Here is a 24,128-nt window from a genome sequence, read left to right on the forward strand (position 1 = left end):
CCGCTCCAACATGGCTGCTCCCCCCGCCGCCGCCGCCGCCGCAGCCTTCGCCTTGCCGCGGCTCCCTGTCGCCGGAGAGCGGCCGCAGGCCGTGCTCGGGAGCCGCCCGCCCAGCCGCTGGCAGTGCCGAGACCGGCCCGGAAGGTTTCGCGTCAGCGGGGCCGGGCCGCGGGGTTGCGCGGGGAAGGGGCGAGCCGAGCTGGGCTGCGCGTCCCCGCTGCGGGCTGACGCCTCCGCCCGCTCGCAGCGCGGAGGCTCGCACTGAGACAGCCCCGCCGGCGGCGGAGCGCAGGCGGGGCGGCGGGGGAGGCCCGGGCGCCGGCGACACCTAGCGGCCGCGGCGGCCCTGGCGCCGGCCGAGCCGGTGGCTGCGCGGGGAGCGGAGCGGGGCGGCCCGGCGGGGGACGGAGGGCGGAGCGCGAGGCCCGCGCCGCGGGGAATGCCCCGGGCGGCGGGGGGGAGACTCCTGCTGCAGCCCTTCCCCGGGCCGCCCGCCCCGCGGGGAGCGCCTGGCCAGGCCGAGCCGAGGGGGCGCTGCTGCTTCCTCCTCAGCGGCCCTGCGCAGCCGCCTCCTCCCGCGGGAGGAAGTGGATCTCCCCGGCAGAGGCTCCGGAGGCCCCGGAGGGTTCCCCGAGGCCCTCCCTGCCGTCGGCCATCCGAGGGGTCTGCTGCAGCGGTTTCGGGGAGGGCAGTGTGGGAAGGGACGTTTGCTCGCTTCATGTTTTCCGGCTCCTGGCAGTGTTTCCTCTTGTGTTTGCGGGTGATTTAGCTCATCTCTGAGGTAGCAGGCATTCCTCCCCCCTTCCCCTCCGCCTCCCTCGGCTGACAATTCAGTAACTGAACTTACGGAAAGCTGTGTGGCTTTTTAGATCGATTTCTAACTCATCCTTTATTTATTCTTGTGGTGTTTTCTGTCCTTTGTTTCCTGCATCCGCGGTCCCCGTACTATCCCTCTTGAAATCGCTGCCAGTGCCAACCGTGCTTCCTTCCCGTGCACAGAATCTTTTTCTCCTCGAAGTCGTCCAGTTCGCGTGCCCTCGCTTCTCAGCCCCTTCCACTCCTAATTTCTTAGGCTTTGTGTGTCACTGAACAAGAGCTAAAAGCTAAAAACTAGGCTTGCGACCCAGTAATTCTTCATCATCTGGTTTTAACTTCTTTCCACCACGAGAAGAACAAAATATAACAGGAAAGTTGAATGTGAAGTGATTTTAGTGACATGGGTTTGAACTTCAAGTACCAGATCATAGGTACATGTAAGGCAGAATTTGGCCCGTTGATTTTTTTCCTTTTGGACCTATGTTGATCTTCACTGCCCGATTGCTCACTCTGTCTTCCTTTGTCACTAAAGTTCAGTGTCCACAGGGCCTTTGATCAAAATGGGTCTCCCGTCTTTGTGCAGACCAGAGTTGCTGACTGACAGTGCCAGGCCACATCACAGACTCTTTCTAGTCTTTGCTTCACCACACTCCTGTATATGCTGAGGGAGGCCAAAGCTCCATCACTCTGCAGGTGGGTCCGCTCTGCGCTGTGCTGTGTCTAGGCGGAGACCAGAGTGTATTTTAATTTGCAGCAGCAAGCTCTGGACCTTGAGGAACTACATGTGCAGCTTATTCTAGCCAGCCCTTCTCCACAGTAGAAGTGGGAGCTGCGTTCACAGGAGCAGTGCCAGCTGAAAATTCCCCTGCTTCCAACTCTGTTGCACCCTTCCAGCAGCACAAGCGAACCAGAACACAGACAAGTATGTTTTCCAGTAAAAAGAAGCCACTTGCTCTTGCCTAAAAAAGGAGTGCAAGCATGAAACCACTTCTTCCATGCACACAAATCCACTTTGCTCATGCTGATGTAGACTTTTGGTGAAATCAGTTTAGGATAAAAAGCAGTAAATATGACTCAGAAACAAACTTGCTGTCTCTAGAGACAAAACACGATTACTGAGGTCTTTTTGGATGTTTTCAAGACGTAGGATAGCTACTTTACTTTTGCAAAACTTGTGGGATTTTTAATAACACAGAGAAAGCAGACATAAAAGCTCTGAACTTCCTGGTAATGCAAAGATATCCCTTACGTATCTCCTTTAAAGCTCAGGACCTACCAGTTCTTGCTAGACCTACCAGTTCTCCTAATCTTTGACTGCTAACGAGGCGATGTGTGTTTTGTTTTATCTTATTCAATTTGAAGACTATTTTGGATAAGTAATATCATTATAAATGGTTGTGTGCAAGTTTGTTATTATATACATGATTTGTGAAACAAGTTCTTGAGACAGCACAGCAGTGAGTGCATTTATTGCAGCACGTCCAAGGAAATTGTGTTTCATATATGAAGTATGGGGAGAAGGTGGGTTGGAAGTTTATGAAGCTGTGCTTTTGTTTTCAAGTATTAAAAATATCAGTAAAATATGCTTGTTTTACTTTATACATATGCATGTCTGCCATTGATACTTCTGTTATGACAGGAAAAGTAATTATGACAAACAAAAGAAGAAACTAAAACATGAGCAATTAGGATGAGTCACCCAAAAAGTAAGGGGTCAACACTGATTGCAGTGCAATGAGAATATTTTAAGGGCTTCAACTCATAATGGGGAGAATAATGAGTTGTTACAAGAGCCTGTAACAGTCTAACACTTGAGATTCATTTGGCCTTTGTATCTACCACTACCTGGTGCCCTCAGAGAAAGATTTTCACATCTGGCCAAAAGACAGTACAGAAGCAAGAGTGACAGACATAAGTTTGAAACATAGGTACTGATTTTGATTAATTTATCCCATGAGCCTGGTTTTAGAACTATAGCTATAGATTTGTTTTATTATTTAGTGGGATATGTAGCAATCAATCATATTTCCATCTAGCTAACCATGATTATTAATATTTTAAACTAGTTTTAAGATGGATTGGCTGGTGAGTGCAATATGTCTGCTTTCTAATCCAGCAAGAACGGCATACGCCCAGGTTACATGAAAAGAATTATTGCCACTGGACAATCTGATGAAATCTACATCAGCCATTAGAATATAAATCCAGCAGTAGGAATACAGTGCTGTCAGGGGATCAAGATTTCCTGCTTTGAATATGAATATAGTGGCTTTGCCTCTGCATTTATTGAACAGAAGGATGTAGTTATTTTGTGACAGTAAAAGTATAGGAGTTAAATCAGTAAAGCTCACAAAATGGTAGATGGAAACCTTACAGAAACGTGTATTTTTTACACAATGTATGTGGTAAGCAGTTACTTTCCTGACAAGAGCCAAGTTGAGGATTCTGTGTCACAGCAGCAGGAGTCAGCGACCTCGCAACCAACCAGGGCTGTGGGAAAGCATTGTGCTCAACTACAAGAGATGTGTTCATTTGCAGGGGAAAGACTGAAAGTCTTAGCAGGTAATTAAAAGGGGAAATGATTTTCAAATACAGTATTTTGCTTTGAAATGCAATTGTTTTTTTCTATTGGATGCCAAAAATTTCTGAAGAATGCAATATCCTCTAACTAATTGTATCTGTGCTCTGAGAGAAGAAATAGAGCTATTGTTCTGCTCACAGCACAAGCTATTTATATATTAGTCTGCGTAGCACTCTTTTTTCTAATGATTGTCTTCCACCTACGCAAAACTCCAATCCATTTAAAATAATCAAGTTAAGATAGTTGCTTGCTTTCTTATACCAAGCTGGTATTCATATAAAGTATTTCCCTGTTTACCTGGATTTAGTACAAAGTAATACATGCAGGCCTCTGGGCTAAAAAAGAAATAATTCTCTAATGTCTCTGGAAGACCAAACCCCTTCCTCTTTGAATGAATGGAATCAGGAATTAGAAACAAGAAGAAGCAAGAAACAAAAAGCGATATACTTGTTCTGCTAACAAGAACTGTAGCCATTTCTGCCATAAGTAGATTTGAGATAACTGGTCATTGACTTAGTTGCACTGTATATCTCAGATAGAAACAGGGAAAGCTACTGTTTGTTCTTGTAAACCTTGCTTGTTTGGCAAGAAGGAAAGAGTTCCCAAAGTGCAAATAGTGGGGTGTTTGTTATCTACACTTGAGATTTGCATTTGTGTAGATATGCTGGTGTTTCGAAACTGATCAACTGCTGGAGAAATTACCATTACTGGAAGGTCTATGTCATCCTGTGCTTATCCCTTATCTCTTTATTTTGTCATTTTATAGCATATAAATATTTATTAACATTTATTTTAACATTTATTAAATGTTTAAACTGAAAGAGGGTAGATTTCAATTAGATCTAAGGAAGAAATTTTTTACATTGAGGGCGCTGAGGCACTGGAATGGGTTGCCCAGATAAGTTGTGAATGCCCCATCCCTAGAGGTGTTCAAGGCCAGGTTGGATGGGGCTTTGAGCAACCTGGTGTAGTGGAGGGTGTCCCTGCCCATGGCAGGGGGGTTGGAACTAGATGATCTTTGAGGTCCCTTCCAACCCAAACCATTCTATGATTCTATGATATACATATGACATACTATTGTCCAGTCTTTTCTTCCTATTCCTTTATGTTGCTTAACCTTTCAGTTCCCATATATAGCTTCACAACATATCAAAATGCTACTTAAATATTATTTCTCATTTCCTTGTACGTTTTATCACTAAATTTTGAAGATTACTTATCATTCATGTAGATAGTAATTTATGTCTTTACAATATCTGAGTTGATGCTTTTATTTACATCTGGCATTTCTGGGACTTGGACATAGAAAATGTCTACTGATTGTGCATATTTTTGGGTTATGGCATTGTTTTAGTGGAAAATCAAGTTTTGTTGCTTGATTTTTCTTGATTTTTTTTCCCTAGTTGGAGATTCCTCCAACTAATATAAATGACGTCTTTCCATTGACTTCAGCAAGAGTCAGGTTAATCCTTTTCAAAGGAAGTTAATAGCACAGAGAGAGACTGTACATTTCTGCCCTGGTTCACAAATGGCTAGACACTCCTTTATTTCTTGCTACTGCTCTGAAAAGCAGGACTTCTGGCTTCTCTAAACCAAAGATAATAGCCCTACCTCAACCCAGTACAATTATCATACTCAGATAGGAAATGGGGAAGTATTTTCTGTAGATTGCCTAAAAATGAGGTTTCTGCAGTAGAAGATAAGTCACTAGTAAAATCTAGTCTAGTGAGAGATTTTTTTTTTTCTGACATTTTGTTTACATTTTGTGTTGGAGACTAAAGCCAATGAAAAGAATTTGAGTGAAACAATGAAGATCTGCAGGTAATGAAAGCTGGTCCCTTGTGTATGCACACCTCTGCTGCTTCTCCTTTTCAAGTACCATTCAGTGATACACTTCTCCCTTTATGAAAGAGAAATCTGAAATGGCAGGGGAAGAAGATCCTATTCTTCTCCTCTGTTTTTTTGATGCAGGTTCAGTGTCTGGGACAGAATAGCAAGCTTTTCTTTCTCTTCTTCATTGCAAGTAAATTGCTTCATAGAAATTTGCAGTCATTACTCACTGAGAATTGATTAGAAATGCCATCAGTGAGTCTCAGAACATTTGTACTGTTGCCAATTCAAAGTACTTAGTGGATTTGAAAATAAAGCACAAAATACACATAGACTCCTGCAGTTACAAGATTATAGGTGTCAAACTTCTGACTTTTTCCTTGTAATGGCTGCTGTCTCCAGAGAATTTTAGGACTTAAGTGAAATTGCTTTCAGACATGACAGCTGGTTACTTCCCTGTAATCCTGTTACATAAAAATGAAGCTTATTCTAGCAAAGATGGTATCTGTTCCAGCGAAGATGAAACTAGATCATTCTCAAATTTATGTTTTTAAGGCTGGACAGGAAGGTGTGGAGAGACATGGGAATAAAAGAAGTGGGACCAGAGCTAAAATCTGATATAGAAAATATGAAGAGTATGAGAAAGGGTAGATGAAAATGGAACCAATATACATAATAGAAGTTGGAGATAAACAAAGTATAGGAAATCTGGGGACAGAATGAGTGGGTCGAGGGAAACGTATGATACTGTAGGGAGGACTGAGTACTGCACGCATTGTTCTGTGCGCTGCAAGTCAAGGGTATACGATGTATTGTTGATGTGCATAGAACTCCTTCTATGTTCTAGAGATCCCTGTGCATGCTTAGATCAACTACATTTTGGAGTTTTTTGTGCACTGGCAGCTGCCTGTCAGGGCTGCTTTCAAATTTGTAATGGTAGCTTTTGACATGTCAGTGGGAGATAGTCTATGCACAAAAATGCACTAAGGTAAGAGACGGGGGACAGAAGGAGAGCTGGGATGGATGAAAGAGAATGCAAGAGAGAAGATTTGGAAAAAGAATGCAGGAAATTAGGAGGTAAGTAGATGTAGGGCTTTGCCTGGCAGTCTAGGCCAAAAGCTTTTACTGTCTTATAATCTTAGCAACACTAACTATGCAGAGTAGATAGGTAGAATTAAGATGTTAGTGTTTAATGCATTACTGCCCCAGCTAGTTGCCCTACCCTTCCGCTGAAAGTTGTTACACCCTGAGGGAGAGGAGACAGGAACCGTACAGGTTTCCCTGTACAGCGTGGCAATTACTTGTAACCACTAGTGAGGACATTGAGGCAGGTGAGTCAGATGCCTACATTTTCTTCTGCCACACCTCCTACAAGGATGGTACCCTCTGGCAGATGGGAGAGACAAAGAGGTGTGGTGTGTCATTTTTTTAAAATCAGCACAGCCAGATCAGTCAGGCTTCTCTTAGCTATTTTTTGTTGTCCTATGAATCCTCCTGCTTTAGGCAGCCATGTATATACTCATATGTTGGTGCTAGATTTGGAAGACTGCAACCAAGTGAGAGAGAAAAAAGGGTGGCGTAAAACCAGAAGGGTATATATGGCAGCTTTTACCTGCTCATGGAAAGAAAAGCTTCCTCTGAGGTGCCAGTGAGAAACTTCACATTTCTGCATGTGCATTTAAGGTTGAATTTTGCTCCTGGGCTGGCTTTCTTATGAAGAACCAAAAAAAAAAAGACAATTGATTAAACTAATATGTAACGTAATATTTCTGGCACTGAAAATATCAAAGTGTATCTTCAGATGACATGAATAATTTCTACAAATGTAAAGATAAGAAGAGGTCATTCATAAATTCCAATTGGTTTATTTGTGGAATCCTCACTGATTTCTTTTTGTGTAGCTTCTTGTTATTTACTTTGCCAAATCCTTGACTGATCAACTAAGCTGTTCTCTAAGTCAAGCACAGCATTTTTCAAGGTATGCTTCAGCACAGTATAAAATAGTTAGAGCTATAAACAAGAAAGAAGCAGGAATGTCCAACAAACCCCCACATATCTATTACTTGTCATCTGTAGAGTCTAGCTGTTAGCACTGAAGCATGTTAAAATTAAATGCTGAGCTTTATTTAACGTACTTATTTGTTCTCTCCTTCTTTGCCTTTACCATTTTTATTTCAAAGCTCTTTTGTTCACTTCACAACATGGCATGTTCATGGTCATGTAGATACTTGTAATCCACAGTAAATTGCTGTACAATTATACTTAGCTTTTAAAAACAAACAAATGTTTAGTTGGAGCTTTTGTAGCCACTACATAGGTGGCTGTTACAGTTAGTTAAGTATTTTGCAGGACAGATATTAATTTCTATCAGTTTGTAGACCATGCAGAATTTAGGATAAATGTCTACAAAAATTTAAAAGAAAAATAATTAAAAAGAGGAGGGAAGTATGTACTTGAAATTCTACATTAGCGTGATTTCATATCATTAGCATTCTCGTGCAATATTTTGTTTTTAAAATTAATTTACCTTTTTTATAATTCATCAAAACAGTTTATTTTGCCCACCAATAAGTTCTCCATAGAAACAGTCGTATCTTAGTTACATACCAAGAATAGAGTTCAGAGAATACACTGCATCTGTGTATACTACCCTTAAAGAGACATTTGTAGCTGTTAAAGGGAATATGAGAGTTGTCTTTCTGCAATTGTAGTGGGCACAGCACTGCAACACAATGTGTGTCAGTGCTTCCTAGACTGATCTCCTTATGCATGAGATACAGGTCACTTCCACCTATCTTGGCCTTTGTAGGAGCATTTCAGCAAAGATGTCAAACTGCTATCCATTACAGCTGAGGTTATATTTTTTGGTTTTGTTTTAATTGGATACTAGCCAATGAACTACATGGACACTTTTTGATTTTGACCATTGTCAGCTGAATTCAAAACTGTTTTGGCTACTGCCTCTGATTTTTTTTCCCAGTCTTTCCACATAGAAAAATCTTGAACATCTTATCAGTGGTGTCACCTCATGCAAATCTGTAGTTGCTCTGTTGGGTGCTCCTTTTCCGCCATGTCAGAGTCCAGCTGGATGACTCCAGATGACCCTAGCTGTACTGGCTCTTGTACTGTTTTTCCTCTCTCCTTTTTGTTCTCCTGTGTTTGCTGTAAGGCACCTGTTTGTCCTCTGGCCCCTAACTTTGTTCTCCCTGTTCCTTCCACGTGCAGTGCTCTCTCTGAAGTGATTCAGGGGAACGATTACGATGACATTTGAGCTTCTCTGCAGCGCTGTGTCGATATTTACACTGAGCTGATTATTAGCAAGTTAAGCATATGATTACACTGTAGAGCCTACTTGGTTTAACTCGAGCTTCAGGGGAAAAGAAGTGGGACGCAGAGAATGGTGCAGGGGCTGTGTGCCATACGTGCTTGGCCTGGGCCTCAGCCCCACATCAAGTTGGGGTGTCCTATTATTTTGTCCAGTTAGAAAGGGACAAGGCATGCTTTTCAGCTGATTCATAGACCACCTTTTAGTTATTAATTGCTGCATCCCAGCGGAGGGTAATGTCTGCCTTTGCTGGTATTCTTCTCTGATTCAAAATAACCCAGGGCATTTAACAGTACTGTGAGAGAGGGTGTCCTAACCCTGGCCCTCCGCAGAGGCTTGTAAGATGTCAAGCAACAGAACATCCTATCCCAGGTTCTGATTAAGGGAAAGAGCGGTGATCAGCTTTAGTTTTAGGCCCAGACTAACTGAGGGAATGAAGACAGAGTCAAGATATCTTTTGTCTCAGCATGCACTTACAGAAGAACATGTCTGGAGGCGAAGAGGAGGACTGGGAAACAGGAGAAACCAGGCAGATTTAAAAAGAAACTCTCTTTTCCTCTGTGTGGGGAGAAGGAGGCAGAGAGAAAGCATCTGCTGAAACATGGTTTTAAAAATGCTGTATTTGTGTAGTTAATAAAAATTTGCAGCAGTAGCAGGTGAGCTATTTCAAAATAAGAAATAGGGACACTGAGAGGGGTCTTTTTTTCGTTTCAGGGGAATGTTAGAGTACTATGAACTGCCAGTGATGTTTTTGGAGGCTGACTGAGGATGAAAAGAGGCTGAGGTATGAAAAAAAGCAGGAGAGTTTTAGAAGCCATGGGAGCTTTTACACCCCTCTCTCACAAGCTGTGTATGCCCTCCTCACCCTAGAGACACTCTTCCCTCAGTTTTCTTTGGCTATGGCATCTCCATGCTCAGGTCTTAGCCGTTTTCAGTCCTCGCTACAGCCTGCATCATCTTTCAGCAGCCACAATTTGCTTCCTTTACCTTCCACATGGATGGTGATGGGGCAGATGAGGAACCTCTTCCTGAAGGTGATAATGAATGTGGGAAAAGGAAGAAGACAGAGCACTGACAGGAGCGCAGGAAGGCCTGCAGCAATATTGTAACGTGGTCTATGTGGAGGGAGGAGATTCAGCCTAAAGCAGCTCATCTCCTCCCCAGGCCCTAGCAGAACTGGCAGATTGCGGCTGTCAAAGCCTGTGTCTACACTGGCGATTTGTTTCAAAGCAGTAGTGCAGTTTGGAGGAAAATCCTGTCATTGTCTCCTTATACCAGGTGGTGTTTCAGTTCTCAGGGTGATTTGGATACATACAAACTAAATTCCTTAAGGGGGAAATGAGAACAGCAGCTCTGCTTCAAATCTGCTCCACATGCACCCTAGTGCTAATGGGGACAGTAGGTTCCAAAATAGCATGTGAGCTGCATAGTCACAAGGGCCTCTAGCACATACCTAACACTTCTCCTCAGAAAGCTTTGAAACACATGTGTAGCGGAGGTGTTTGGCTCCAGGGACCAGGCTAAATATAATCCAGAATAAACCCCCAAAACACGTATCATGGAAAAATGAGGTGCCTCGGTATCAACTGTTTCATTCTACTGATCGACTCCTAATGTGCTGAGCTACTTTCTCATGAAAATACTGCCTATTTTGCCTGTACCTTGAGCTGGCTTTGGGATATGGCAAATTTAACATAAGTTTGTACCTAGAATGTGTCTTGTATCTGATAGGGGGGATGTGCACCCAATTTAATTATATGTTAGCTTTTAGGACAGCTCTTTAATCACTATTAATGTTGCTCATCTTAACTTGAATAGAAGAGATACAGCAAAGCCTGCCAGCAGTCATAGTAGGTGTGTTGGTACCATCGCTGAGGATATAGGGAGATGTGGAATTGTACCCCAAGATGGGTAAAGGCACTTAGTAAGATGCTTAGCCACCAAGAAAAAAAAAGACAGGCATAGATGGGTGAATAACTGACAATATAATTATCTCCTAAACAGAAGCTACTACATGCCTGCTACAGGAGTAGAAGAAACCAAACAATGTTTAAGCCAGGATGATGAATAGATGTAGCGGTAAATACTTAGTAATATAATTACAAAATTATATAAATTCTTAACTGTTGTATTGTCTTCTTTTTTCACTTTTCCTATGATTTCCATTTATTTATGAGTTTCTTTATTTGCATAGCTCAGTGACAGCACTGCTCTAAGCTTCTGCAAGTACTCTGTGCTGCTATTGTCACTTACAGTCAAGGTTTAGTTATAGATGCTCTCAGGAGCCATAATGTGCCCCCATCCCTCACATATCCTACTGTGAATTGAAAACATGTTCTACCAAAATGTTACAAAAGGGCATGCAAGATTACAAAGACCTTTTTTTGGTATCAAAAATTCTCATATTCTTAAGGAAGCTGTAATTTGTACAGTTTAATCTTTTATTCGTACCATGTCAGATAAACCTAGACATTCTGCTCTCAGACGATAGCACGTTTGGAGATCTGAGAGAAACAGGGAGCTGCTGGAACATATTGCAGAAGCCTAAAGCACTTAGCAACAGAGAGAGTGTGGGATGTAGCAACAGAAGCTGGAATGTGGAAACAAGTGACATCGAGGCGACTGTTTGGGAAAGAAGAGCTTTTACTTTGTTTATAATTTCAGTAATTCTAAAGAACTTTGCAGTGTGGGAGGTCACTGCGGTCTCTGACTCTGCATATATTCTTCTCTGTGTGACTGTTTTTCAAAATCCTGTGCTAATTATTACCCAAGAGTGCTGGATGTATTAATTTCCTTTTGTATTTCCTATTTCTCTCAAAAAACAGCAAAGTAAAATTGAGATATTTGTTTTGCTTCAATTTATCCTATTAAAACGTACTCATGTGACATGCACTATGGAGAGATGTGTAGCAGGAAATAGCTTGATTACAGAGCTTGATTCTCCACATACTAATATAACTCTCTTTCTGCATATAGTGAAGCAGCATTCTTATTTTGTAATAGGTCCAGTCTTTAAGATCATAACGTGTTCTGGAGTGATAACAAGCATTCACCATGATGATTTTCAGTGCTTTGCACTAGAACATCCTGATAGTGTACACTAATGATGGATGTCAAATGACTAGTAAAGAGAAGATGAGTGAGGTGCTGACCAGGATAGAATTGAGATAAAGAAAAAACATCTCCGACATCGGAGTGAGTTTTAGAAGGAGATTCAGAAATCAGAGTGTTTCTAAGCTCCACAGGTCCCACTGAGGTAGAAATGATGTGGAGAACTGGAATTTTACTCAGCAGTTACTGGAAACTATTTTACTGACTGCACATGCACCTGCAAATGGAAAAACCTCCCTTCCTGTGAACAGTTACTGTGTACTTTGCACTTTAAATGGAGGGGCTGCAGAGCTCTAGGGTTGAAACAAAGGCCATAGGCTATACAGGATGCTTAAGGAATTCGGAAACCTTATCATAAATGTTACATATTGTATTTAATGAGGGTTGAACTAGCCATTAGCTTGTATTTTCGTTTTCCTCTTTGTAAATCTCTCTTGTGGTTTGCATTATTCAGCAATCTAATTATGTCCACTTTTCAGGTATTCTCTATTGAAAATAAAAGGAAATGATAGAGATGTACTAAATTATGATAATAACAGAGGTGCTACAGCAATGCATAGAACAGAAAAAAAAAGATTAATGAATTCATATACAATAATGGTGGTCAAGCAACTATTAGTATTGAAATCCAACAAATATATCTACTCACTGAATAGTACAGTGTAGAATAGTTTCAGGCTACGGTTGAAATTCTTTAACCCCACATGTGACCTGTCATTGGGTAACCAGCCTTTTAAAGGGAATTGGATTCAGCCTAACTAGTGATCAACTGTATACTTCCAAAATGCTGCAGTAATTTCAGTTACGAAAATGAAGTAATCACCTTACACTAAATGGCAAAATTAAAAAAAAGAAAAAAAAGTGAAATTAAATGAAATAAAAAAAGGACACAAAATGAAGTCACCAGACCAAAGCTAAGTAACAAACTTATTATCCAAAAAATTAATAAAGTACAGAAACATCCTAGACTGTAAGAGAAGCGTAGCGTAGACAAGGCGTAATCAAGCCATTCAGGCTACAGCAAGGTGAACCTGAAAAGTCATCCCATGACACTAATGAAAAGCAATCTCTCCAAGCCTTCCAAAATGCACTGGGACCTCTTACAGCTTGCTAATGAAGAGAAGATCATCTTGGCCTGAACCTCCCCAGCTCCCTTTGCTTAAGAACAACCCTGAAGAAAGGCTCCACCATTTATACCCTCAGGGCAAAACACTTTCCTTGAGGAAGTTTCCCACAGGTCCCTGTCTGCAAACTTCTCAGGGACTAATCGCCAGACTGTCTCTCTACATTTTAATGTCTCTCTTCCATATTAATAGCTACAGAGCCCCAGAGAGGAAGTATCACCTGTTGAAGACCTGAAATTCCAGTACCATTGCTAAAACATATGCCTTGACCTACTCCCACTTCATGTTTTTCCTTTCTTCTTACTCTCTTCTTCTATTGCTCACAGCTACTGCCTTTTGCTTCTCCTAAGACCATTATCTCATTATCTCAGATCTCTGCTGTACCCAGCATACATAATTGCCACCATCAACCCTGAATTCTCTGACTCAGAGAATGTAAGTCAGAGGCTTGAGGGAGCTCCACCCGCTTCGTGGAGATCTGCCCTCACCTTCGTTCAGCACTCCCACTCTCTGCCTTCTACTCCAACTGCTTCTCCGAAAAACATCTTAGATAATGGAAATTGTAGGAGCACGTAACATTAGCTCCCACCTTTGCCTCTGCTGAAAATCTTCATTTATATTTTTTAATGGTGCGAAAGCTTTTCCAAAGACAAAAAAAAAGAAACACTTCAGAATGCTACTGATACCATATTCTTCGTGGTAACAAATTAAGGCTATTTCCCCTAGAAAATGAGCCTGGAGCTCCCCTGTTGATGTGTGAAGGCAGCCAGCATCACTATGGCGCAGGGAGCTGTCGCTAGATACTGGCCAGGGGTGCTGTTATCAAAGGGAAGCTTGCCCGATTTTAGATCTGAGAAACAGGCCTAGGGTCTGCCACAGCTAAATTAACCATGTTCCTTGCCCAAAACCCCACACCACAATGAATATACATATCAAAATGAAAGTGCCTGTTTTAGGAAGAATTCCAAAGAAGGTGTTTTTTTTTTCCTTTTTCATATATTTCTTTCTCCGGTCTAGACTGTCTCTTACGATTCTCCTGAGCAGCCTCTGAGGCTGTACTTGAGAAACCTCCCTCCATCAGTGTTCAAGGCGTGATTTCTTTTCTCTTAAGGGAAGACTCTCCTCCTGAGACCCTACTTTTTAAATATCACAAGCATTTAGGATGCTGCAGCCCATTTTCCTTTCCTTTTCTCTGCTGTTCCTTGAGACTTTTCCCCTTCACTCCTGTGTTCTGTCTTTGCCTCCCTGCCCAGTGCTTTCTGTGGATTCCCATATTTTCTCTGGACTCCCTCCTCTTCTCCTCTGAAAAGAGAATACCACTCGCATGCTCTTTTCCATCCTTTACAACAGCATCTACTATCTACATATACTATCATCTACTACAGTTCCTTCTCCCCAAACGCCAAATACCACATCTTACAATCCTTAAGCTTTCCAAGGCAAATCGCAGTCTCTTACTGCATCCCGCTAGCAACAGTCGCTCGTCTTGTAATCTCCATATGTTTTATCTTGCCAGATCCTTCTCTTTGTGCACCTGTGGTACTATGAATACTGGCCATTAAATGCGTACCCACGCTATGTAAAGTAGCACCCTATCAGAAATACACAACATGATCCCAGATACACTAACTTCAGAGACAGACTGTTCTGGTACATCCTTCTGCTGTAATTACATTGTTTTGGTATTTCCACACAGTGCAGCGCTATGCCAAGTGGCTAAGCCCGTTCAGAGCTTGCTCAGATGCTGCATCTGACGTCAGATCAGGACTGGCAAGAGAGTCATCTGACCCCTCACTGAAATTGGGATTTGGCATTAAGGCACTGGTCAACTAATTTCCTTTTCCTCTTATACTTCCCTGAAAACACACCAATTTTTGCTCTCCCTGAACTATCAGGCTTTTGCAAACTACAGATCATATAGGTGCTGAAAAGTCACAGAGGAGAAGCACATTCCTTGGAGTGTGCATGGTGCTGAGTGAGGTCTAGGTGGACATTGCTGGGATATCTGAAAGAACAGCAAGAGCAATATTATAGTCGGATAGACATTATTCTCAGGCATGCTTCTTTGTATGTGTTTTAAGGAAATTATTATGGGTTCGGAGGAGGAGCCATGCACATCTGCAGCACGGATAAGAGCAGGCTCTCTGTTCTCTCAGTCCCTGCAAATGATTGTAGTAAATCAGTGTGAACAGAGCCATTGCGCTGAATCTTCTCATCTGTGACTGATCTGCTGCCTACCAGCTGAGCTGCACAGACCAGTGGTCTCTGGGTTAGGGACAGCATTTAGATGTGTAGATGGTCTGTGGAGAGCAGCCTGGGAAAAATGGAGTCTCATAGGAAAGTACATGGTGCATTAAGTTTGGTATTTTAAGGAAATAACCAAAGATCTAAATAGAAAGACATCATAATTCCAGAGCTGGAGAACACTTTTTGTAGCAGAGTTTATTGATGTGGACCTTCTTTCTTAACTACGTCATGAGACAAACCAGGGGCATGGGCCCTGTTTGTAAACTTCAAACTTGAAGCAGATGCAATACCACATGCAACGCGCTGGCATGCTTTGTTAGGTATTTAACTGCAGTTTTGTCATCTATGTTAATGACACTGAGGACACACTGAAAATCTTCTCTGTAGCTCTTTAAGACAGACAGAAGATGTAGTTCTGTGACAAGTAAGCAATGTTTAACTTGTGGCATAAAGTTTATAAGCAATTTTTCTCTCCTCTCTCTGCCAAGAAAAGTGGAGGTAGTGGTGTCTTAAAAGGCTTTTTCTTCAAGTATAGACATTTTAAAAAGCAACTCTCCAGAAATGGCGTAATTGCTTTTCGTATTGCTTCAAAAAATCTTGTTTCCTAATTAGCAGAGTAGGGTATGGCTATATTAACAAGGAAAGCAGTGCAATCGGAGCAGATCTGTACTGTGAAACAGTCCCAGGGACCAAATGTGCACATAATGCTCGTTTTGGGGTTTTACTTTGAACTCATTCTAGTCTGTTCCTAGACACTGAATCTCCAGTACCAGTTGGAGGATGTCAGATGTGCTCCAGGTGGGATCTCACGAGAGCAGAGCAGAGGGGCAGAATCACCTCCCTCGACCTGCTGGCCACCCTTCTTTGGATGCAGCCCAGGATACGGTTGGCTTTCTGGGCTGCCAGCGCACATTGCTGGCTCATGTTGAGCTTCTCATCAACCAGCACCCCCAAGTCCTTCTCCTCAGAGCTGCTCTCAATCCATTCTCCGCTCAGCCTGTATTTGGGCTTGGGATTTCCCCGACCCATGCACAGGACTTTACACTTGGCCTGTTGAACTTCAGGAGGTTGAGCCTGTTATGGTCCCTCTGGATGGCGTCCCTTCCCTCCAGCGTGTCGACGGCAGCACACAGCTTGGTGTCATCGACAAACTTGCGGAGGTTGCCCTAAAGCCCGCTGTCCATGTCGCTGACAAAGATGTTAAACGGCAGTGGTCCCAATACTGACCCCTGATGAACACCACTTGTTACTGGTCTCCACTTGGACATCGAGCCATTGACCGCAACTCTTTGAGTGCGACCATCCAGCCAATTCCTTATCTACCAAGTGGTCCATCCATCAAATCCATGTCTCTCAAATTTAGGGACAAGGATGTCATGCAGGACAGTGTATATATAATGTATATAATTATATTTTGTGTCCTATAATGTTGTGCAGGATAGTCTATATATAATGTATATAATTGTCTTTTGTGTCCTATAAAATGGCAATATGAATTGCTATGCTAAAGGAATGGATGGTACTATTAATATATTTGTAAGGAGATAATTGCATGGGTTCAAAGTAATCTTTGGCAAATGAGAAGTAAAAGTCTCTTGTTCATTAGAAAATGGATACTGTAAGAGTTGTCAGCTTGGCAGTTTAAGACTTCAACAGAATGATAAAACTGCAAGAATTAGGACCTATTGCCTTTTTTCTCTAAAAACCTATAACAGGGATATTGAAAACAGACTTGAAAAATGTCATGTAGAAGATCTCACATTAAAAAGATGATTGAAGGATTCTTCACTCACATAACTTTCCAAAAACCACATCACTGTTTCTTAAACAGGGATTCCCAACAGACTATGTATATATTATAGATTATTTGCCGAAACTGTTTTATTCATTTTTTGATTTGCTACACTTTGATGCTAGATGAAATTGTATGTTAAGGCACACAAGCTAAACTTTATTGAATTACAAATGGCCAAGACCTTTATTCCATTATTGTTTTGGCATTTTATATAGGTATGTATCTTTTACTGCTTTGCTTACTCTGCGTTCCTTTTTGTTCATCTCAGAAGAGACAGCTCTCAGCCTAACGTTTCACATGAATCCAGCTCAGCCCTGGAATACTACTCCATCCAAGTTCTATCTGCATCAGAGAGAGGTTCAAATGTACAGCTGATGAACTTCACTTAGTCTGCCTATTAAGAGACGTATCTTTCCAATTTTGTGGAGGGTCTTTCAGTCTGAGGAATAAGGGTTAGATTGTCTCATTCTGATTGATAAAGCAGTGTTTCTAGGTTACTCTACTGACAATATCATTTTAATAAAGTGATATTTATTAAATAAATATAATTTATATAATTATATTTATTATATAAATAAATAAATATAATATATATAAAAAATATAATAGAATATTCTGAAGTATTTTTAAAGTAGACTAAATGTAGTTAAATATAAACCCTATCCAAAACTTCTAGTAAAAAAGCAATATGAATAAAATCAAAACAGAAAAAAATCCTAGGCCTTAAACAGAAATAATAATAAAAATGAATAGCAAATTATGGTGGTTCAGAATAAGGAGAGAGAGATATAAAAGTATCAGCTATTTCAAACCTAGTACAGTAAAAACTAGAAATCACTTGCCACATTGATTATGAGATGCAGGACCAAACACCAGGAAGAGTAATTTTTTTGATTTAATAGAGGTACTCTGCTCCCATTAAGCATTTGCATACTACTATCCCTTTTGGAACCAATACTGAAAGTAATGGTCTGCCTTTTAAAGTGTTAAGGAAAAAAAGGCTAAAGGAAGGCTTACTTCAACCATACTAGCTCTAACAGATCTACTTCTGCTCTCCCGATTAATTTCTGTGGGCTTACGTATCAGTGGCAATCAGTGGTTTACCACCAAAAGAAGTCAGAATCCCTGCGGGAAACACCTGCACTTCTACCCATTCTTGTTAGCAGCTGGTTGCAAGAGTGGGATTTTAATCTTCCTTCTAGCAGTTATTTACTCTTCTTTAGTATCATTATACTTTTTGATATTGTAGCTTTTCCTACAGCCCTGCTAGAGATTTAATGATCCAGTCTCTGCATTTCTATAGATATATTGATAAACATATAATCCTGTTTCTGGACAGTTTTTATTTCATAAAATATAATCAGACAACAACATCAATTGCTCTAAAAATAAATTATTCTAATTTTCATTTAAACTGAAATAAAGCCAACATGCCCATGTTCCACTATTCTAGAAACTAGGCAAATAACCTTCCCACGTGTATGTAGAATGCAAAACAACTACTTGTTCTTAAACATTAGTTTTCTAAAATTCTGAAGTACAAGCGCACAATGATGTAATTACATATATATTATTAGAAATAATATTATTAGAAGTAATATATACCAAGATAATATAATAATATATACCAAAAGCTCAGAATGGTATATATTATTGTAAAGAATAATCTAGAAAATATAATTACATAGAATAATAAAATACCACTATTGTTGAAAAATACGAAATAGCCAAATAACTATGTGAAGACAAAGATATTTTTTTTACTTCCTTGAATAAACAAGGCTTAGTAACCAACAAAAAACTACTTTCCCCATGTAACTGGAATTCCACTTGCGTAATTTTCTACTGCTGACTTCTAAGCTGCTGAATCTCCTAGTCCAAGGTCAGGCTATTGCCCAAACCAGTTTCTGTCAGCTGCTTGAACAAACCTCAATCAGCAGATAGTTTGACCTTGGAGTGAAATATTCTGGCAAGTGAGTGGGAAACTAGTAAGAATGTAAAATGGAAACAATTATGCCAAAAAGTTTCAAAATTCATACTCTAATGCAGTAAGAAATGGCCTGAAGAGAAATGCATTGATCTAAAAATATTGGAGGTCATCACTAGGTTATTTTAGGTGTCCCTTTGTTTGTTGCCAATGGTTAATTCCTAGAAGAGTCTATTTTGATCCTGTGAGTATTCCCAGACCAAATCCACAACAGAGAAAGTGTTATGATAAAGATGCATTTGGCTACTCAGGAGTTATATATACAAACAATAGTGTTATTTCCCCAAGATGATTTCTATCTATCTGCAGCATTTGTAGCAGCTCGGAATTATAACGGCAAATGTGCATCAGGAGAATATGAATAAAAATGCACTGTCATATTTGGTTTCAAGAGAGATTTGGGAAGGTCTTCAGAACTAATTTATTTATTGGAAAAGGCTATACTTCCTCTCATTTAAAGTTTGTCTTGAGAATCTTGATGAAATGGAAAAAACACATGATGGTTTTATACAAAGCATGTCACTTCTTCTTATTCCAAAATCAAATCTTAACTACTAGATGCCTAGCAATCATCTTAAGCTGAATGCAGCTAAAATAGAATTCATTTCCATGCTCCATCTCTGCTACTTCTTTTCTCACATTCTGTAGAAAATAAAACCATCTTGCCTGTCTCTCTGCTCAATACATTGGATGTTGCCTTTAGCTCAGGCCTCTCTAGGTTTTTATACATACAGCTTAGTGTTCCGCATCTGTAATGTGTTTCTAAGATGCAGCTTTCATGCACATCACTAAAAATCTTGTTCAGACTTTCACATTTCCATGACTGGAAAGTATTTACAGGGCTTTTGCGCAAGACTTCTTTACTATTGCTCTAAACTAGCCTTAGGCACAGCTTCTTCATTAGAAGGACTCCTACAGCTTCCCGAGATCTGAGACAAGATCTTTGAGTGAGACAAGAAGTTTACCTCCATGGTCTGTTTAGTGAACCAAAATTAGTATGTTGTCAGAAGAAATATTTGCAGGTCCATGCAAGTCTTTCCAAAATAAGCTATATCAATTGATGCCTACGTGAGTACAATGTACTTGTGAACTGGAATAAAATATATCTTGATCAAATAAAGAAAATAAGACAAATTTTAGGCAAACTATCTTATTGAAGCAATAGCTCTGTCTTTTGGAAAGTCACTAATAGACTTTGATGTGTCCAACTGCTACCGTAGGTACTTGAGTCCATAAAGCAGATCTCAGAATCTGTTGTGTTTCAACTTAAACCTCTTACAAACTCAGGCAGCTATACAAACAACCTCCTGCATCTCCCTCCCCAAAGACTGTTAACCCACTCAATGCATAACAATACAGCCTGAGTGGGAGAGTCGAATCTCACAGATCTTTCACACAAATATTACACATTCCTACACTGTCTTTGGGGGAAAAAAAAAAAAAAATCGACTGAATAAGATCACTTCTCCCATATAACACATTTTCTGGAAATCAACTGAAATTCATTGAGATGCCTATTTCCCTCATGATAAAAAGAAGCTGAGAAAACCTCTTTGTGAGCATCCACACTCATATTAAAAAAAAAAACAACCCAAACAACTGTATTATAACCTTGAAAGCTTATACTTCATCTTTAGAATCTGTCACTGAAACCTTTCATATGATACAACCAAAACACAGTGACAACTGTCACCCCAAACTCGAACACAGCTCTGTAGGAACCTGGCAGTTGCACAGTTCTCAGTCATTGCAATTCTTTCTCATGTTGATCCCTCTTTTCCCTTCCTCTTGCTACACTGACGCACTAGATCAGAAAGGAAGCCAAGAAGAGTTTTCAAGTAAAACCAGCATTTTCCTTCCCTCAGCATTCGCTTGCATTAAAACTGTCCCAGATCCGCTTTTGGCATATCTTAAAAGACCATCAGTTGCTTGTCAAAAGATTGAGAAGCTTCAACTACTTTGTTGAGGTATGTTCCAGAGTTCAGAGACCGTTCTATTGTTTGGCAAATTTTGTATACTGCTCAGTGACAGGAACAGTGCTGGAATATGTTACAAGTATGTGTCACCATCTCAGTAAAGGACTCAATCTGCTGCTTTGTTTGAAAAGCTACCTGTATTGTGTCTTAATTAAGCCATTTCCACCATCTTTTCACATTTCCTTAGCTTTGCAGTCAGGCACGTACCTTCCTAACTCAGGACATGTTTCTCCATTGTACAGCAAAAAATACAAACGCTATCGAAACACTGCAGTGTATCTCTCATCTCCTTACTAACTTTTAGATCGAAAGGCAGCAGGTAGCTTAGATAAGGTGAGGAATCCACAAATTCTGTTTGAATGTAAAGGCAGATTTGAGTCAGGCATCTGAGACTAAATACACTCACTTCACTACCAGTAAGCCACAAGCAGCTCTAACAAACAGCCCTAAAACATGAAGGGCAGAAGAATGGGAAGGAAGTGATGACAGTATAATTCCTCATAGCTACCCATAAAAGCTGTGTATTCCCCTATCTGTCTCATCAGTTGTAGGTATGGACAAGTGCCACAGATTGTGAGAGCAATAAACTTGCACCTCTCTGCTTTCTGTTCAGTTAGTTATTTGAAAGGTACATCAATTTCAGCAAGTGTATGAGCTTAGTACAAGTTCTTCCTTTTTCTTCTCTCATTGGACAAATTCATCACATTTATAAAGTATACTCCTGGCATTCAGCAACTTAGTTCACCTCTTCCAGCTATCTGATGGCTTTTTAAGGATCTTTATCAGGCACCTTAGAGCTATTCTCTTATATCATGTCTGATTCCCCTATACCATGTGAATAGCAAATGCTGTACTGTCATATCACATTTTGTTTCCTTGACTTTGTTTTCCTTGCCTAACTCACAAACTGAATTTCTCCATAAGAATCAGCACATACATGCCACTCCTTCTTTCTCTAGAATTACTTCTGGTTTTTAAATCCAACAATGCACTCCCACTCAATGCACTCCCACTCAAAGGGGGAGAATTGTGAATTCTCACTAGCACTTGCGACCAGGCAGGCATATTGCAAGTAAATGCAGATTCCAGTTCTGAACATGCTAGTGCATAAATATGTTAAAAATTATTTTAAAGTCCCATGTCTTCATTAGCCTATCAGCCTGAAGATGCTAAGTGACGGCTCAGAATCACCTCAACTCAGACTTTTCTTCCTAAAAGCACCAGGGAAGGGATGACATAAATTTAGCTCCTTCATCTCCGAGGACTGTCAAGTTACCCTGCAGAAGTCTGGTAATACAGCATCCATGACTGCCTCTGTCTTTGAATATCAAACAGCAAAATCTATAGGCACCATAATTCAGGTGTACATTTGCTACAAGCATCCTGGGAAGGGATCTGAACATGCATTTCAGCATTACTCATAGGAAACAAACTTTGATGGAAGGACTAAATAGGGCTTGGCAGACATTACCTCAGCCCCTGTACCCTGATACCACTGGACACTCTTCCTGCCCAACTCTGCTGTGATCATACAGTGTTTCCCCTCTTTGTTTGCTCTTAGTAACCACTGCGGTGCACACAAGTGGAACTGACACACGAGAAGTAAGCAGCCAGCTTGATGAGTTAGCAGCAAAGTTTTTCCCCTTCCGACTCAAGCATACTCTTGGCCCTATAGCAATGGCAGCAGACACATCCTATATGAGTTTTTACTAAGTTAACTCTTTGTGGGTCCTCTGTTTCTGAGGCAGCTTCTTCCTATCTTACCTGGTGGTATAAATCTGTGTTGCTACAACCTCTCTGCTTGAGTCAATGGATTTACCTAAATTCCATTTCTTGGGATCCTGTCTGTGCCACTCTCCATAATCTCACCTACTTTCTCTCTATGTTTACTGTGATTCAGATTACTATCTAAACGTTCACCTACGAAAGATGAATAAGTCTTCATCACATTTTTTTAGAGTGTAGAGACATATGTAATTCAAAGAATTGCTATAAACTTTCTAAGTCATATAGATACTGATATGTATACTCCATTTTTTGAGGAAATTCTCCTATCATGGTGGCAACTTCAATAGCCATCCCTCTCTTACTGTTTTGTAAACACCAAGCTTTTCTCCGTAAACATATGGATGCTGAAGGCTTCTGAAGAATCTATGATCTTTCTGAAATTAAAGTTCTATTCAATTTACTTAAGACTTTTTGACTTTTGGACCCATTAAATGTTTGACCCATTAAATATTAGATGGAGACTATCTGAAGTGTAAATTAGAGTCTTCTCCGGAACAGTAAAATAGGAATCAATATTGTAAGCATCCAAAACTGAAATAACATACATGCCATCATGCTTGCTGCAGAGTAGTCCTCTTGCTATGGTTCTCCATAGCTTTCCAGCTGGGTGCTGAGAGGGTCAGAACTGCCCTCCTTACCTCCACCTGGCAGAGACTGTATACTTGGACCCTGTCGAGCTCTGACCCAGGAATTTTAGACTGAACACTCTTCATGAGCTGGCTGATCAGCTATGCCCTGGTTAACCTCCCAGTGGTTAAAGCTTTATTTTTACATAGTTCTGTAATCTTCACCTTTGGGAAATGCCTATATTCCTTTTCTCTTACTGTTTTCTTTGATTCATTTTTTTTTCTATGGCTGCTAGTGTTAACATTCAGTCCACCATCTGATAGCCAAATATTAGGGATATGCAAAGTTTTACTCAGCAGCCTCGTTTCCAGCCTCTCAAGTCCCCCTTGAAGCTTCTAGGCACTGCTGCTTTGTTAAGCGCAAGTCCCTGCATCCCACTGAATGTGAAGATCAGCCCTTTGGGATGCAGCACCATCTAGTGAAGCAAACTAGCTCAGATCTTCATAGGGACTTGAAACGGATAATGTCACCAGCAGTGCTCACAGTGGCCCAAGCTGCCTTTCACAAGAAGACAGTGTTTATTAGTCATCTGGTATCCATCACAGGAAGCTCTTTGGTTAGCGTGGCAAAGCACTAACATCTTTAGATGTAGCAGTAATTGTTTTCCAAGCCAAGTTCTCATATTTCAGTTGCCTTGTAAAATTTGCCTCTGTACCCAGTGATTTCTAAATTCCAGCATCAGAACCTTTGTGCCATGTCTTTTCATTGCAGGCTTCGTCTTCTACAGCCTCCACAGAAATCTGAGGAACTCTCTCCCTCTTGCACTCAGCCAGTTGTTCCCACCTAAATGCACCGCCATTGTCACTGGAATGAACTCCATGCATATGAGTCACCTGTAATGATTCCTGCTAACACCTTCCCATAGTCACACAACTGCTGTCGGAGACAGATCCACACCACTCCCAGCAGGTAACAGTATAA

At 40.8% G+C, this 24,128-nt stretch overlaps 1 protein-coding gene across 1 annotated transcript; it reads left to right on the plus strand.

The window, feature by feature from the left end:
* The first annotated feature begins 10 nt into the window (after positions 1-10).
* LOC147528855 (uncharacterized) lies at positions 11-23,994 on the plus strand. The gene is given in 8 exon segments (XM_086610731.1): positions 11-181; positions 183-279; positions 282-610; positions 612-667; positions 6,339-6,354; positions 11,012-11,320; positions 11,322-11,350; positions 23,919-23,994. Coding segments are annotated over 8 exon segments (1,083 nt in total).
* Positions 23,995-24,128: the final 134 nt, after the last annotated feature.

The sequence above is a fragment of the Tauraco erythrolophus genome, chromosome 4 (assembly GCF_009769465.1).
Source record: "Tauraco erythrolophus isolate bTauEry1 chromosome 4, bTauEry1.pri, whole genome shotgun sequence".
NCBI classification, from domain to species: Eukaryota; Metazoa; Chordata; class Aves; order Musophagiformes; family Musophagidae; genus Tauraco; species Tauraco erythrolophus.